Source organism: Dipodomys ordii, unplaced genomic scaffold (genome assembly GCF_000151885.1).
Source record: "Dipodomys ordii isolate 6190 unplaced genomic scaffold, Dord_2.0 Scaffold71, whole genome shotgun sequence".
Lineage (NCBI taxonomy): Eukaryota > Metazoa > Chordata > Mammalia > Rodentia > Heteromyidae > Dipodomys > Dipodomys ordii.
Window position 1 is genome coordinate 4,059,563 of NW_012267287.1, and position 18,229 is coordinate 4,077,791.

Genomic DNA, 18,229 nt, shown 5'->3' on the forward strand with positions numbered 1-18,229 from the left:
GTCTGCCCACCCCGCCTCCCGCCCTCCCTCCTCCTCTCCCTGGGGACTGTCCCCACCCACCGCTCGTCTCCAGGGAGGAAAAGAGAGGGACGCTGACAAGCGGGAACATCCTCTTCTGCCAAGGGCAGAATCTTCCAGAAAGTGAGCCACGAGTCTTCCTCGGCGAAGGCCTTGGTGGGCCCTTTGAGGGCAGATGCGACCCTGTCCACGGCGCAGCCCCAGGAGCCCCCGTGCGCGGCTGGCCTGGGGTGCGTTGGGGGTGCCCGCTTCCCCGGCCCGCGCGCCGCACGGTGTGCGCGGTCTCCGGCTCTGGAGATGGAGGGGGCCCGGAGGAGGCCGGCTCGGGGCCTCCTGCACGCCGGGGGCAGCCGGTCTCTGCTCGGGGCCCAGCGGCTGGAGCGAGGCCTGGGGCGGGACGCGAGCCACCGCGTGGCCGGGGCTGTGTGGTCCCCGGGACCGGGTGTCCTCCGCGCCCAGCCGTGTTTACGCCGCCTGCTAGATCAGAGTTTGTGTTCGTCGTTGTTGTTGAGCCCATCGTAGCGAACACTTGCGTGTGTTTTGCTGAGAATAAGTACCGTCTGCGCACTGTGTTCTGCCCGGCGGGAAGGCGGAGCGCACAGTGGCACGGCAGTTTCTTGGCTCCCCAAAAATAAGGGAAGAGTTTGAGCCCCACACTCGGTACTGGAAGTTTGCTCGGCCAGCACATCACCTGCGGGGACTGGAAAGTCGGAGCTTGACCGGCAGCACCGTGTGAAGCACTTGTGTGAGTGAGTGTGTCCCTGTGTGCACGCTCACTCACAGCAAGGGTCTGTGAAGGACAAACGTGAAGTGAGGTATCCGCTTTTCCTGGCTTTGTGAAACTCCACCGGAGACATTTTCAGAGCCTGGAACTTGGCAAATCTGAGCTGCTCGTTCTTACACCGAAACCATGTGCGTAGTAAAAGTCCACAGTGACCTCAAATGAAGTGCTTGTGGAGAATCCGGCTGTAATCAAACCAGGCTGGGGGCAGAAGGAAGGCCTTGCAGGCTGCCAAACCAACATCCACAGCGTTTTTCCTTGCTTTCCTGCCTGCTTATGAGGGAGTCTGGGGGCTTAAGGGAGCCATCAAAAACATGCTGAAATGACGCTTAAAGGGGCAGGAGTGGGGAGAGTCCATAAGGGCATTTTTATAGGAGCAAGTTACAGGCTTTTTCAGAATGAGACCTCCCTGAATGCTGACTTAAAAATACTCTTGTGGCCAGGCATCAGTAATGCCTATTGCTCAGGAGGCTGAGATCTGAGGCTCACAGTGTGAAGCCATCCAGGTGGGAAAATCTGTGAGATTCCTATCTCTAATTAACTACCAAAAGCGGGGAAGGAGAGCTGTAGCTCAAGTGATAGAATACTAGCCTTGAACAAAAAGAGGTCAGGGACAGTGCCCAGGCCCTGCGTTCAAGCCCCGAGAGCAGCACACACACACATACACAAATATTATATGTCAGGTGCTGGTGGCTCATGCCTGTCATCCTAGCTACTCAGGAGGCTGAGATCAGGATCTGGTTCAAAATCTGTGAGACTCTTATCTCCAACAGACCACTAGAAAACCGGAAGTGGTGCTGTGGCTCAAGAGAGTGCTTGTCTTAAGCTGATAGAGCCCAAGGACAGCACCCAAGCCCAGAGTTCAAGCCCCACAACCAACCAAAAAAAAAAAATACTACAGATGATTTTTATTTTATGTGTCAGAAGCAAGAGGCTCTTCGTGGTGGTGGCAGGACCCTCACAAAGCAGCAGAAATAGCAAAGACGGGGGGAAGAGCACCAGATATTGAGGCAGAAGGGGTGCGTCTGCAGGGTGGAGAGATAGGAAGGACAAGCCCTCCTGCCCTGTCTCTTTCTGTGACTTTAGATATGTTACCTCCACTTCCCTTCCTGAGCCTTAGTTTCTCTATCTACCAATCGAAAAGAAAACAGAGTTGGGCCATATGACAGAGACTACTAATACCTTTTTGTATCCATTTGGCCCTGCTTTCTTTTTATAAACACATGCATCCCATTGAGCATGGGGCTGTGAGCAGGAGACTGCATTTCTCAGCTTCCTTCGAAAGTAGGAGTGGCCATGTGGCTAGTTACAACCAATAGGAAAAAAGCAATAATCTAAGTGCTAATTACACTCCTCTACCTTCCAGGAGGCTTTGAAGCCTACAAGAGAGGGCAGGCCAGCTCCAGCCAGGCTTTAGGAGACAACACTCTAGGGAGTGACCACACAGCCACCTGAGACCACAGTCCCTGACTGTCCCCCAGCATGGACTGAATGATACAGTGCCAGCCAAGCAAGTGTAAGGCCCTGAGTACAACTCCCCCACCCCCCCACCCCCGCAAATAACCAGTGCTATTAGCATCGAAGAGATAAGGACCAGAGACACTGCTCTTCATCCTCCAATGCACAGGAATGCCCCTAAAAGGGGACATCCCCCCCCTAAAGTGTCAGCAGTATCAGAACCAAGACAGCAGCCAAAAGCCCAATTGCAACACCACACCCTGGAGCTCTAGCAGAGGGTTTGCTGCATGTGGTTGTAAGAGCCTGAATATATTGCATGGCGTGCATGGGTGGATACAACAGGGTCTCTGTGGCTGGCCCTGGGATTTCGGAAGGACTTGCTTCCAAATGCCAGCTGCACAGGCTCCAGCTCCCTCTCCACCACACCTCTGCTTTCCAGTCTGCTTACGGGTGGGGGGGGGCAAGGGTGGCGATTACTTCCTGATCTCAAAGACCCCTGGGCCCAAGTGGCATCATCCAGACCAAAAGGAGGCAAACAGTCCAAACAGGAAAACAAAGATTGCTGGGGAAGCATCTGACAAGTCTCCAGGAGGCCACACTGTCTGTCAGTGTTAAGATTCACTTTAGCCATACACGGGGGAAGAGCTATGGAGACACCAGCTATGGGGTGGAGGGGACAGTGGCAGGCTGGAGACGCTGAATGCTGTGACAACCATCGCTGGACTGTGCTCTCTCTCGCTCTCTCTCTCTCTCTCTCTCTGTCTCTCTTGCTCCTTCACTAAGAGCAAGCAAGCATTTTTGGAGCCTCTGGGCCTGGGAGCCAGAGAGGAAAATGACCCATTCCGAGGGCATGTCTTGTAAACACTCAGCACCTACATATAAGAGGTTATTTCTGTTCTGAGCCTGGTCAGAAAGGCAGGCCTCTCCTCCCTCCATTTCCAGGGTGATTTTTCGGAAGGTAATCCTGCGGTTCCAAGAGTCGAGGCAATCCTGCTGAACAAAAAGGAAGCAAAGGAATAAAAGTCCCAAGCTCCATCCAGACGAGGTGCGGTTAGGAAGAGCTGTGTGGTCGTGCACGAGGCTTCCTTTGTCTGCTTTTGGTCCTTTGCTTCTGTGCTTTGAAATGTCTCAGTGGCATACTTTTATAATGCTTGTGGCTTTACAGCTCCGATGCAGACACGAGTTCGGCTGTCTGTGCCGGCCGGCACTGGGGCCTGAACTCAGGGTGTGGGCACTCAGCTTTTTCACCCCTTGAGCCATACATAGCTCCGAGTGTGGCTTTTTGGTGATTCACTGGAAATGACAGTGTCACAGTCCTAAGGAGGATTCTCTCAGGAGAGGAACACAAAGGGCTGCAATACCTGTGTGCATCTCATCAGACAAAATGATATTCATCAAAATGAACTCCAGGAAATGGAAGCAAGACATTTTGGGGTTTTTTGTTTTCTCTGTGTCTTGTTTGTTCCTTTATCTATCTTTGGGAGAGTAAGGGGGCCACAGAAATGGAGGGACAAAGAATGAACAAATGCAGCCGTGGTACTCCCTGGACACTGTGTTGAAAATGAACTATACAACTTGTGGGTGGGGATGGGAGGGAAAAACTAGGAGGAGAGGGGAGGTGACATTGTCCAAAAGAAATGTACTCTTGCCAGGCACTGGTGCCTCACGCCTGTCATCCTAGCTACTCAGGAGGCTGAGGTCTGAGGATGGTGGTTCAAAGCCAGCCCAGGCAGGAAAAGTCCGTGAGACTCTTATCTCCAATAAACCACTCAGAAAACCGGAAGTGGCACTATGGCTCAAGTGGTAGAGTGCTCTCCTTGAGCTGAAGAGCTGAGGGACAGTGCCCAGGACCAGAGTTCAAGACCCACGATTGACACACACACACAAAAAGAAATGTACTCTTGACCTGACTTAGGTGACTATAACTCCTCTGTATATCACCTTTATAATAACACATTTTTAAAAGAAAATGCTAATGAAAGAGTCTCACAGACTTGGCTTCCCAGGCTGGTCTGAAACAGCCGTCCTCAGATCTCGGTCTCCTGAGTAGGTAGGGTTACAGGTGTGACCCACCGGTGCCTGGCTCACAGGACTCCTTTTGAATGTTCATGGTAATCAAGGACAGCCTGTCTGAGCCAGCAAGAAGGCTTGGGGACTCCGATGCCAGGAGAAGCTTTGGCTCTAAGTCCATGACACCCCATCAAGGTCGAAATTCTAAGTTGAAGTCCTGACTCTCCACCTCTTCCTGCTGAGAGCTCCCAGAGTCGCTGGGGGTCTGGCCAGCCCCTCTGGGGGAGATGGAGAAGGTATCAGAAGAGGTAAGCCACGCTGTTCTCTTCACCTTTCCACCCTTCTTGATTTTGATATTTATGCCCTGAACAATCACCATCCTTGGAGACTGGCTGTTGCCAGCGGAGGAAGAAAGGCACTATTGAAGGGAAAGGCCTAGAACGCCCACAGGTCACACTCCACCAGCCAGGCGGTGCCAGCAACCCCGAGGGGCTAAGCCCCTTTCTGAAGCGCTCTCTGTCCAAGGTTCAAGAATGGGTTCAGGGCTCGCCACTTCCTGCCCCGGCTATGGGGCTTCCTGCGAGGAGCGAGGCCAAAACCCTCAAAGTGCTTCCGGAGAGAGGAAGCCAAGCTTCACACAGCCTGGTCTGAGGGGTCTGTGGGGAGAAGGGGTCCCCACTGGGGCCCAGGGGAGGAAGCTGAAGGATGGGGCCCTCCAGGTGGCGGCAACAAAGGACACCATTCATTCATTCGTTCACCCAGTCAGCCAGCCAGCCTGCTTTCCTCTGAGCTGGGCTTCATGTCCTAGGCTGAGATGCCAAGCCTCCGACCCCGATCCTCTCATCGCCTCAAGTCTACACATGTGTTTAGCAGTTGGGAACCGAATTCCCAGGGCCAGTAGGTACAGGAAGTAGAAACAGCAGTTACCATGGGCTCCGGTCCTGGAGACTTGCATTTGGGGACCCGAGAGTCCTCTCCCACGCGCGTGGACGTCCTCATCACGAGGAGGTGAGCCGTGCTCCAGTTCCCAGCTGAGCAGGGTGCCTGGTTTGATCGCCCGCAGTGTGTCAACTGTTAAAAGGCAGCCAGCCCTGCGTGGGACGTACAAGTGCTGTCTCCACCTCAGAGGCAGGGCTCGGGGTGATTTCCTGGTACATCCATGGGCCACGGCCTCTGCACTGCATGGGGCCGAGTCCCTATCTGAGCCCCGGACAGGCTGAAGCTCACCCCGCACGCTGCCCCTTAGAGCTTGTATCCACGTTCTGGGCTCATGGGGAGGGGGGTCTCTTTTTCACACCCTTGCATCATCCTTGCCCCAAAGCCCAGCCCGAGCACGGTGTTTGTCCACATCCCTTCACTCAGGACCGGGTGAGATAACTTTCCACTTGACTTTGCCAAGAGCAGAAGGAACAAGGTCCAAAACATGGCTCATAAACCCGACGGTTCTCGCCACAGGATGCTGGCGTGGACGGGAGCCTGGAGGCAATGTCCTGGCTGGCGGCTCGGCGCGGTCCCCACCCGGAGCTCTGGCTGTCCCACGGCAGGGCCCCACAGCAGGATCACCCCTGGCCTCAGGAGCAGGCAGGAGCAGGCAGAACCCCGACCCCGGTGCTGCGGAGGGGGCTGGCTCTTGGCTAGTGGCTTCAGACCCTGCCACCCAGTGAGCTGCTCCCTGCAGAGAAGCAGCACCGCCTCGCCCACACCCCTGGCAAAGATGGCGGACATCTAGCTTTGTGACATGACTCAGACATGAGCCTGGCCATTCCAATCTCGGTGCCTTAGCAGGTGACCGCCATGGGACAGAGCACAGGGAGTGTGTGGAAAGTCCAACTCCGGGTTTCATCCACGTTACACGGGGTCAGAGGCAACGGCAAGCTTCTACACCTTACAGTTGTCTTGAGATTTTCCCAGGGTCCCTTTGGGGCTGAGAATAAAGGGCATTCCAGGCCCCCCAAATGGCTTATTGGAACATGCCAGTCTGAACAGCCCAAAGGGAGAAGGAAAAATGTTCTTCCTTCTCCAGAAAAGCTGAAAGGAGTGCCGAGCCAGGAAAATACTAGGTCACTACCGTCATCTGTTTTCTGCTGTAAAAGCAGACCACCTGAGGGTGGGTGGTTTATAAATTAGAGATGTTTATTCGGCCCCTGTTTATTCTGGAGCCTACAAAGTCCAAGAGCCCAGTGCCAGTGTCTAAGAGGATGTTCCAAGGTGGAAAGCAGGAGGCAAGTACGTGTGCCTGAGACAGAGAACACAGAAGAACACACGCTTATAACAAACCCACTGTAGAGATAACTAATCCACTCCCTAGGTAACGGCATTAGTCGATGTTTGAGGGCAAAGCCCTTACAACCGGATCCCCTTAGAGGCCCTACCCTCTAGTCCTGCCACTCGGCAGTTACACTGAACATGAGGCCTGGGGACGGGGCAGGGTGTCCAAACCTCTCTAAGAGGAGAATGGCCTCTCCAACCTGGGAGGTAACCGGGAACCCATGGAGAGAGACAAGGAGGGGAGAACAGAGCAGTTTCTTAATCTCCACACAGCCATTTTGGGTCAGAACACAGTTCTGTTCTCAGAAACTCCATGTAGGAGGGTTTAGCTCAGGGTTGGGGACTAAGCTTTTCTGGAAGCACAAGGGTGGGAGGGGGGTCTTTATAGCTCACCCCCACAGCTGCCCTGAGCTGGAGGGAGCTCCCCACCCAGGGAGGCAAACAAGCAGATTCTGGATAATGAAACCAACATGGGGCAGGTTGGGCTTCCTAACAGCTAAGGTCCCTGTGTCAGTTACGTTTCCTGGTGCTAAAACAAAGTGCCCCAGGCATTAAGCACACAGCTTTCCTCACTGAAGAGCCTGGCTCAGGACCTTGGCAGTGCGGCCTCCGGGGAGGTCCTTCCGGCCAGGTCACGTGAAGAGATGACATCCCAGCGGTGGCTGCTCTGGAGATGGGTCACGTGGCCAGACAGGAAGCCAGAGAGAGACTCAGAGGGGCCCATCCCATTCTCCTGGTCACTGACTAGCCCCATGAGCTCAGCATTAATCTCTCCCATGGGTGATAGCCTGATGGCCAAGCCATCTCCCACCAGGCCTTGCTGCTTGCTTTGACATACCACCTCCTTTTAATCCTTCCATAGGGTGATAGAGGTTCCAACACTTGAAAACACCCAAGCCAGGGCCCACCGGCCTTGGCTTCTGCTAATCTATGGAACCCCACAGAGATGTCCCAGACCAGCTGGAACAAATCACCACACACAGTGTGGCTTTAAACTTGTTTACTGGGCACAGTGACCCATGCCTGTAATCCCAGCTACTCTATACTCAGGAGGGGCTGAGGCTGGAGGCCCTTGGATGAGAAGGCACAAGGGAGCTGGGAGAAGGAGCCTCTTCTGTTTTCCCCGGGGACCACGCCCCCACAGGTGCAAAACCACACCCCATTCCCAGAGGCCCCTCCCCACTTCTCCCAGACCACGCCCCCACCGCTGAGCTTAGGCCTAGGAAGGAAACCAGGCATTCCCTACACAGCTCTCCCCGGTGGAGGTGACGACCCGCACACATCCTGACTCAGCCCCTGAAGATATTCAGGGAACACACGGCTGCCTGCAAAACCACATAGAGGCAGCCAGTAACTCCTGCCAGGGATCTGAACCCCAAACCCTAGATACACAAAACCCAGGGTCTGGACAGCACTGCAGACTGCCCAGGGAGATGTCCCTTGTTCACAGACAAGGAGCCGGTGCCAGGGCCTGGAAGAAATTTCTCCAGACCAATGCAGCGAGGAGAGACTGAGCCAGGTGTCCAGGCCTGCCCAGTGTCTGGCACGCCGTGTTCTGTTTCCCTCCTCTCTGGCTGTCTTGTCCCAGGGCCACTCAGGACAGGGCGACCTGGCAGCCCCTGGCTCTGTCCTCTCTTGGAGCAGAAAGCTCAGAGGATCAAGAGCCCAGAGCCCCCGCCACCCTGCAGCCTCATGGTCCCTCAGTTTCCTTGCCAAGATGGGACCTACTCCACTCTCTGCTGGTGGTGTGACGCTCTGACGGGTTCACTGAGCGGCTGGCCACTCTCAGCAGCTCTCCTCCAGCCCTGCTCCAGCCCTGGTCTGGAGCAGCCCACGGACCCCACAATCTCCCCTGACCGCAGATCCCGCTTTTCCCACATGCCTCTCGTCCCCACGGGTACACGGACAAAGGAGGCCAGGGCACAGGGGGTCTCACCTGGACATACGCACCCCAGTTTCCCAAACAGAGGCAAGTTCCCTGAGCCTCCGTTTCCCCACCTGGAGAATGGGAGTGTTTCTATGGCCCCTGGCTCTGGGGACACTCTTAGCTCAGAGCACTTGGAAAGTCACAGTGCACCCGGGCTAGCTCTGCTGGGGCTGGGCCGCGTCTGGTCTAGCTGCTTCCTCACTGTGGTCTTTTAGGGGAAGCACATCCTAGAAGCGGGTGCCCCTGCACCCCGCAGCTCACATCTAAGGACACAGGATCTTCCTCTCCTGTGTCATCTTTCTCCCTGCTGGGGGTTTGCAGAGATCCGCACAGCCCAGGCCAGCGACATAGCCCATCCTCCCACCAAGAGAGACCCAGGGCATAGCTGACCAGCCCCACCGAGGACAACTTGTGTGGTGAGTGTCAGGTCCGTGGACAGACTTCCTGAGCCCACTCCTGCAAGCTGGAGGAAACTGGCTCCATCCTTCCAACAGCAGACCAGCCAGTTGACTTAACAATCTCCATTCTGTGGAGACACTGTACTGAGATCATGACGGGGCTTGATCTCTGCCTAACCTCATGGTCTCGCTCCTCTCCCTGCCTCTCTTCCTCCTCCTCCCCTCTCATCTGCTGCTCCTGCCATTTCACAGAGAAACTTCTGTGAAGCAAGAGCCTGCTTGCCTTCCCAGTGCCCCCTCCAGGCAGCCCCTGGTCTCAGCACAACATCCTTCTTTAAAGATGGGTGTCCCTGCCCAGGTGGGCGTGTCCCCTCTTCTCCCTCACCCCCCTGGGTTGACCAGCCCTGGCAGGGCCCTGCAGGAAAGAGGCGTGGAGCCTGGAAGCTGGACCACTCCCCACCCCCAGCAGCTATTTAAAGGGGCAGCCGGTGTGGCTACAGGGAGCCCAGCATCATGGCCCCCTGGACGCTGTGTCTGCTCTTGCTGCTGCTGCTGGCCGGTCCCCAGGCTGGGCAGGCTGCGCCTCCGACCTGCTACTCCCGGATGCTGACCCTGAGCCAGGAGATCACTGGGGACTTCCAGAGCCTGCAGGCTGCGGAGGGTGTGGTGAGTTCTCTCTTCTGCCTCTACCTCTGGAGGCTCATGGAAGACTAGAACCCAGCTCCCCAACTCCAGCCTTTGGACCAAACCAAATTAGCGCCCCATTGAGTTCAGAACTTCAGAGTTAGGAAGGACAAAAGAACCGTGATAATTTAGACCTCTCATTCACTTACTGGTCAAGATGGTAGCGTACCCCTGGCTGCTGAGGACACAGATCACTCAGCCGCTTGAGTCAGTTTCCTGCTAAGACAGAAGGACAGAATGACAGCTTATGACAGGAGACACAGGGTGCTCTGCCGCAGCCCGTCCTGTTCCCAGAGGAAGACCAGGGACCTCAGAGGGAACGTCTCAGACAGGTGCTAGGAGAGGAATCCAGGCCTCCGGCCTGACAAAGTACATTGGGTCAATGGAGAGCGTGGGTAAAACATAAAGTTGTCTCTTGTCTGCTTGTAAATGCTTCAAGCGGAGCCTGGTGATTCTCAGATGTTGGTGTTCATGGGATCCGAGCCACCCTCTTGGTATTTGCTTTTGAAAGTTAAGTCCCACGCATTTATAAAAGTAAAATATTTGCCTGGTAGAAGGGTTGTGTGGGGGGAGGGAGCGGCCGGGAGCACACAAAGGACAAAGAAGAAAGCAGGTAGCCACCTGGTGGTGAAGGCTGGTGTTGCATCCTGCAGGATGGCCACTCTCTGAGTGCGGGCCTCCTAAGTCGGCTCAGCAGTGCCATCAGGTTTGCACTCACTGAAGTACTCCGCGGAGTACACGTTCTTCTGCAGGGCATTTGGGACAGATAAGTGTTCTATCTCGGTAATTTCATACCTGAGAGGGAAACTGAGTCAAAAGGTGAGACTGACAAGTTCACACAGGGAGTTGGTGAAGGGCAGGGCTTTCTGCCCTGCATGAACATGACAAGCACAATGCTTTAAAAATCTACATGTTGTGTGTACTTGTACATGGCCATATTTGGTGTCATTTACTGTGTCTGTTACAGGTCAGAACCATGTAGACCTGATTGTGCATCCTTATTTTTAGGTGTGTCTACCTATGTACATATAATCATGAATGTCTATGTGCAGTTAGAGAGCTGTCATGCCGAACAACTACAAAACCTTTATGTATATGTATACATACACATCACTTTATATCTTTATGCACATGTTTGTGTGTATGTATGTACAAAACAGTGTACTAAGTCATGGCAAATCTTATAAACTTTGAAAAGTCAAATTCCAGAAAAGCAATGGCCTATTTGTGACTGCAAGCGACAGACAAAGCAGTATGATTTTGTGGGTGTCAGGGCCTCCAGAAAGATTTTGCATAGGGCTGGGCACCATAGCACATGCCTGTAACCCCAGCTCCTTAGGAAACAGAAATTCAGAGGATCCCCAGTTCAAGATCAGCCCGGTTAAAAAGAAAAACAAACCAGTGAGACACTCCACCCAAACAAACAAGCCAGATGTGGTGGCACCTGCCTTGGACCCCGGCTATCTGGGAGGTGTAGGGCGGCTGGTCCAGGCCAGCTACAGGCAAAAACACAGGACTGCATGAGAAAAGCTGTAAAGGCTGGAGGAATAGCTCGAGCAAGGAGCCTGGCGAGCAGAGAGGCTCTGAGTTCAAATCCCAGCCCAGCTGTCAGGGGAAGGAGAAGGAGGAGGAGGACGCGGGACCCAGCGAGGTGCCCCGGGCGTCCAGCAGCTGCGTCCTGTCCGCAGGAGCCGTGTGTGAGGAACCTGCCCGGGCTGTACCTGGACATCCACGTAAGAGGGCCTGCCCGGCCTGGGGTGGGCGGGGCCTAGAGGGAGGGGCGGGGGCGGGGCCAGAGATGGAGGGGCGGGGCCTCCGCTCCTCCCACCACCCCGCCCATCCCCGCCCGCAGAACTACTGCGTGCTGGCCAAGCTGCGGGACTTCGTGGCCTCGACGCAGTGCTGGCGGGCGGCCCCGGTGGACACCCTGAAGGACAAGGCGCGCAAGCTGTACACCATCATGAACTCCTTCTGCCGCAGGGTGCGAGGCCAGCCCACAACCGGTGGGGCCTGGGGAGGGCGGAGGTGTGGCTTGGAGGAAAAGGGAGGAGCTTGGGGTAAGGGGTGGGACAATGAAGGGCGGGGCCTGGAGGGAGGGTGGGGCTTTCAGAAGGGGCAGGGCGAGGGGCGGGCCTGGAGGGGGAATGGGAGGGGCTTGGAGAGGGTGGGGCAAGGAGGGGCTGGGCTTTGAGGGAGGGGCAGGGCTTGGGGTGGGTGGGGCTTCTGGAGGGGGCGGGGCCTGGAGGGTGGGGAGGAGCGGTGATCAGCGGGTGCTGGGGGCCCAGCACCCCTTCGGGGAGGCAGCGCTGCTCTGCTCGGTCCCGGCCTGCCCAGGGCCGACGCCCGCTGCTTCACCCGCCCACTGGGGTTCCTTCCTTCCTTCACCTCCCGATCCTTATCCGGATCCCGTGTCTCAGGACCCCATGTGCTCATTCATTCATTCACTCACTCACTCACCTGCCCGCTGTGACTTACTCCTCCGTAATAACGCCAATGCGGAGGACGGGCGCGCCGTCTTAGGGGCAGAGGGAGGGAGGCCCAGGCCCCGGCCCCTCCGCGCGGCCGCGCTCACGGCCCGTCCTCCGCAGGATCTGGTCTTCCTCTCGGATGACTGCCAGGCCTTGGAGTACCCGGACCCGGGCCCGGGCCAGGCCACCGCGGGGGCCCCCCGACGGCCAGAGCTGAGAACGCAGCCGGACTGACCCGAGAAAGCCCGGGAGGGCCCAGAGCCCCGTCCCCTGCCCCCCCTCGTTTCCTGTGGCCCCGAACCCGCCACCTCCCTGCACCCTGTCGAGGGCAGGGCAGGGCTGGGCTGCGCGGTGGTTCGCACCCGGCTCTGCTCAAGACCCTCGGGCGCTGCCTGTCTCCCCGAGGACCCGCTTCCCCTTTCCCACCCTCCCTCCTCACGCCAACGGTCTCGCTATTGCGATGGTTGCAAGGCTGACATCAACATGGAAATCAATAAAGGACATCTTCCTAATTGGAAGCAGGGGCCTGCTGTGATGGGGGGCAGGGGGAGGGGGAGAGGGCGCGGGGGCAGGGGGACGGGGAGGGGGACAGGGGAGGGGACGGGGGAGGGGGAGGGGAGGAGCCTCCCAAGGGAGAAGCTCCACCTTCAGCTCTCCTGGGTCTCTTCAGAGACCTGCTTGTAGACTGCTTAGCCTTCCTAATGGCAAGAGCCAATTCTTATGGTAACATACCTGTGTGTGCATACACACACACACACACACACCAGCATTGGTTCTACAGAACTCTAACATTGAGTCATTCTGTGTTTTCCTCACCCATGGCTAATACAGTAACCAAGGTCATCTTGACCTTTACTGTGGACTACTGCAGCAGCCACACAATAGGCCTACCAGCTAATTCCCATGCAGTATCAACTATGACCTGGGGCTGGTGGTTCACACCTGTCATCCTAGCTACTCAGGAAGCTGAGATCTGAGGATCACAGTTCAAAACCAACCCAGGCAGAAAAATCTGTGAGACTCTTATCTTCAATTAACTCCCCAAAAGTTGGAAGTGGAGCTATGACTCAACCCATCTTGAGTTCAAAAATAAAAAAAAGCCAAGTAAAAGAGTAAGGCCCTTAGTTCAAGCCCCAGTACCAGTACACACACACACACACACACACACACACACAAACTATGGCTTGCCTTTCTTCTGTTGAGAAACTTTCTACAGCTTCCACTTTGAATGAACTTTAACCTCCCACACCTTTCAGCCTAACACCCCCCCCCCATGCCCTCACCACCGTTATCCTCTATGTGCATCCTATGAGCCTGTGCTAATGGCCCATGACCCTGTTTGCTTACTTGTGTACTGTTCCTCTCAGGCTCTCTCCATGCGCATGCCCACACATGCCCCTCCTCCCACCCTTGACTGGACTGACACAACCCGGCTGCTCAGCAAATATCACTGGGACATTTATAGACATTGAGTCTATTACTGAATAGACCAAGCAGCATCACCAGCTAAGATCCTGCCATTTTCAGGTGACTGTACCCAGTCTTTCTTCACAAGATATGCATTGTTTGTCCACAGGAGGTACAGCCCCACCCCCAGACCTGGATCCTATGTTTTCAAACACTGCGTGTGCACATGCACACATAGGCACACACACACACACACACACACACACACACACACATCTGTGGACATTCAATCTCATACTGCTCTGAGTCTTTGTATAAAATACAGTGGAGACCTGTGCGGAGCCCTTATCTTCCCCTCTGGCACATCAGAGTGCTGAAAGATGGTAGCGCAGCACTTTTCCTGCTGAGATCAGCATTACACCTTCACATCCAGGGCGATTTAAACCAAGGGAGAATTATGAGGCAGGAAAGGAAAAAAAGTCCCTAAGGTTTAAGTTCAGTTGCGGTGTAAAAGTGCTGGGCCTGCAGAATTGCCACCCGTGTTTGTAGACTGTGCAGGTCCGCAGCTTGTGGATCAAGAACGAGCAGGACTCGGGGAAGGCCGTCCTGACAGCGATGAGATGTTGGAGGAGAAGATGGAGGGACCACCGCGCAAGAGCAGAGTCAATTACGTGGAAGATGGCAGGTCAGCAGGAATAACTTAGATTCATGTTCCGACATGGTGAGGCACCCCAGGAATTATATGGGCCCTGGATGCACATTTCTAAACCATTTATAATCAAGTTCCTCAGTGTAGCTCTATTTTTTTTTCCAGAATGTTCTGGCAGTGAGACAGAGATTGGAAAATGTGCTCCGCAGCCTTTGAGTTTTAACTCCCTGATCTCCATCTATTTGGGCAGCAGCAACCTGGGCCAGGAGGCACCCTCCCCACGCAGGCACTCGATGCCACATGCAGGGTTTAAGCATCATCCACCTGGCAGGGAGGGTCTGAAGCTGGTTTCCTTCGGTGCCCAGCCTGCCCCTCTGGGTGGAGCCTCGGTCCTGTGCGTCCCCTGCTGCCCATCCACAGTTTACAGCACATAGGCATTTCGTGGGTCACAGGGGGAGGCCAGGGCACAGGGCTGCTTGCTAGAAATGGCTGCTGGGCCAGCTCTCTCCCCTCTCCCCCAGGTGGCCAGGGTGGGAGCGACCTCTTCTCTCACAACCGCTTGTGTAGCATGTGTCACTTTGCCAAGTCCTCTTGTGCCTCACGTTTGGGGGTGGGACGGTGCGGTACCACCACCAGACGGCTGGAGAAGGGAGGGGTGGGACCACAGCAGATGTCCTGGCTGCTCAGGAGGCATTGTGTACAAAGCACGTTTGACCTTGAAGCCAGCCCAACCTAGTAGTTACCCCTCTAATTAGGATGATGATGATGATGATGATAGAACAGGATAAACCCACTTGAGGGACAGTTATCTGATCCCGGTTAGGTAGTTAGGGGGTAAAAGAGGGCTGAGGTAAAGGGCATCCTGGCAGGCAACAATGGAACAGCACCAATCACCTTTCTTATTCCTGCTGGGCCTTGGCAGGTTCCAACACATACACAGGTGCTTAGGGAGGGGATCCAATCAGAAGACAGCTCCCTTACTCAGGTGATCCAATCAGAAAGTTCTTTGCAAAAGGTAAGGCAAGCCCCACAGAGGTGGGGAGAGTCCAATCAGAGCTCTGTTGCCTAGAGGGTGGGGATCCAGTCAGAAAGGCCTTCCAGAGCAGGAGACCAGCGCCTTAACACATCAAAGACCCACTCCACACAGTTGACTGGACGAGGGACAGACTATCGGGCAGGGCCAGGCAAAGAAACGATGTTTTTTTTTCTCTGATGAGGAATTCCTTCTCCACTCTTGGAGTCTGCTCCCCCGAACTTTCCTTTCTTCCCTTTGGGATAAACTTCAGTGGGTGCATACTTTGCTGCCTTTTTGCTCTCTTGTTGGAACCTGTCCGCGGACGCATCACTCATGGTACACAGCCTGACGAGGGGCAGGGTGGAAAGCCAATGGTAGAACCACCCTAGTCTAGCAAAGATGGAGGGAAGGCTGGCTGGTGGACATGTGCAGGGAGATGCAAGCAGGCGACCGCCTTTCTCATGTGCATGGGCCACGGAGATGTCCCCACAGGTACACCATGGGCACTGGCCATGGATGACTCCCTGCAAGAGACAAGCTAACTCCTGGAGTCGCAGACTGAGCAAAGACAGCCTGAGGGCCACAGGAAGGCTGGAGAGTAGGAAGCAGAGGCCGCACCTGGCCTGCAAGAGCCCAGGCCTGTACAGTGCAGAGCACCGCCTGGAGTGCCTGGCTGCAAACACCTCGGCCTGGTCCCCGTACGCAGGCCTGCACAATAGCACCCGCGGAGCAGGGTTCCAAGGATGTCAGCCACTACCGAGGGGACAGGGATCTCTCTTGGCTCCACCAGCCATCAGGATAGGTAGGGACCAAAGGACCCTGGTGAAGTGAGCCAGGGAATTTGGACACACAGCCTGGACAGACTGGGAGAGGCTGAGTCATCTGAGAGCTGCCCAGTGCCCTGACAAATGTGATTCACTGTTCACAGATTCATACATGCAAACAAGGCTCTCAGCTAGCAAATATTTATGCAGAGACTCTACAAACAAACCGTCCATGTGACCTTCCCGTGTGCATTTCTAAAGTGACGGATGGCTCTCAAAGGTGGAGGCAGCGGCGTGCAAAGCCCTTTAAAAGCCAATACACTCTCATGAATGCCACTGATGATTGAACGCTGTGATCAGTCATCAGTATTGCTCCCAGATGGTGCATGAAGTAGCCAGGGCCCAGCCAGCAGGGGGCAGAGCTGAGCACCTCCTGGGTTGCACACTGGTCCTCTATCCACACTTGCCCAGGGCACCAGAGGGTCCTTCCTGATGTATATGTGGGAGGACCTGGTGCGTCCACAAAACTGCCCCACCCCAAAGCTTCCAAGTGTCCCTAGAATTAAGAGATGCCACAGGGCCACACAGGAGTCACCTGGGAGAGGGCTGGCACTGGCCTGGGAGGACTGAGCGACAGCACCATATGACTCCAGCCAGCCCCTGGTTCCTCCTCCACCCCATGTGCTCAGGTACAAGGTGGGGGCCAGGAGGAGCTGGTGCTGGGGGGTGGGGACCTTCAGGGTCCTGTCCGGCCTCCCTTCCGGGTCATCAGCCTCCCAGGTTCTCTCTTTCTGACTTGAGCAGGGACTTGGGGGGAGGGGGAGAGGAGGTGAATTGTGCATCCCCATCTCCACACAGCATGGCCCCTAGTGGCCTGGGACCAGAGTGACTGACAGCTGAGGACTGAAGAGCCAGGAGAGAAAGGCATCACTGCCCTCTAGTGGCCACAGGCTAGGGGTGTGCGGGTCACGCAGCAAACCTGGCTTTTATCCATGTGGAGACTTCATGGTGACTGGGTCTCAGCACTGGGTGACAGGCAGGGCCTCACCCAGGCACACCCCAGCGCCAGGTGTGTGTGCGCGTGTGTGTGTGTGCATGTGTGCTACTCAGGGACTATAAGTCACCCCTTTCACTGGGATCCCTGCAAATTTCTTACCCATGTCCCTGCTTCGTTAACCAGGAAGGCGAACACAAAACGAGCACTTGGCTACAGCCGGCCATCTGACGGCCACTGCCCTGAACTTGGGCCCTTCTGACATCCGTGCTGCACCCACCTGGACCATGTCTCCGCCGCAAGCCTGCCTCCCATCCGAGGCCAGCCAGACACACAGACGCACACGTGCACGCGCACACACACAAGCAGGAGCTGGGAGGAGTGGAGCGGGACACGGGGGAAGACCACCCACCAGGCAGGGCTCAGGAAACTGGCTGCCTGGCCTGGGCAGCCCACAATCCCCAGGTGTGTTCGTTTCTCTGCACCAGGACAAACACCACAACACAGCAATGAAAAGGAGCAGAGGTTCCCCTCGTTCACCATTTCAGAGGTCTAGGGCGGGCGACCGGAGGGAGTTGCAGAACAGAGTGATACCTGGCCCCCTTGTGTTCCATCTGGCCCCCAGCCTGTGGGATAGGGCAGCCCCGGGTCAGGGCCAGCCTTCCCCTAGTTAGTGGTCTCAGGCCACGCCCTCAGACACGCCCAGTGCCTGGGCTCCATGCCTACCTCAGGTGCTTCTCCAACCAATCAGTGATGATCAAGAGCAGACACCTGACCTGGGGTGGGATGGAAGAGATTGAAGCTGCCTGAGTGGCTCCTGAGGCCTGAGGAGCTCTGGCACGGTTGATACTGGCTGGAACACAGAGGCCAGGGGCAGACAGGCACATGGGTCCCTTTTGCCGAACGAGGCCCAGCTCAGCCCCAGCTCAGACCACTGGCACCCAGCCCTCCGCTCTGCCCCTGTAGGCTCTACTTTGGACTTTGTAAAAGGTCAGCTTATTTCCTCTTAACTGTGAGGAGGAAACATCACAGGAGAGAGCGATTGGGGTGTTGTTGCCATTTAAGCATGTTAAGGGTTTGCCCTTCTTCACATCAGCCAGAAGGTCCCAGGCCTGTCCCGGCCGCCATGCCTGCACTCCTGACCCCCACCGACACCTCCAGTGCCTCTAGCCTGTGTCCGTGCTCTCCCAGCCCCAGAAGAGGCTGATGTGCGTCTGTCTCATGGAAGTGACTCCTGGGGCGCTGCAATGCACCATGGGAGCCTGGCCACGGTCCTGCATCCAGTACTGCCTCAGCCTCAGCTCTGAGGACAGACACCTGGGGCCCGTCGGTCCTCCGCGGTGTGTGCTGTCCTGTCCGACCCAGTAGCTACAGCATGCTATGCCTGA

At 55.9% G+C, this 18,229-nt stretch overlaps 1 protein-coding gene across 1 annotated transcript; it reads left to right on the plus strand.

The window, feature by feature from the left end:
- The first annotated feature begins 9,373 nt into the window (after positions 1 to 9,373).
- On the plus strand, positions 9,374 to 12,229 carry Cytl1 (cytokine-like 1). Its single transcript, XM_013023922.1, is given in 5 exon segments — positions 9,374 to 9,526; positions 11,233 to 11,277; positions 11,397 to 11,525; positions 12,133 to 12,201; positions 12,203 to 12,229. Coding segments are annotated over 5 exon segments (423 nt in total).
- Positions 12,230 to 18,229: the final 6,000 nt, after the last annotated feature.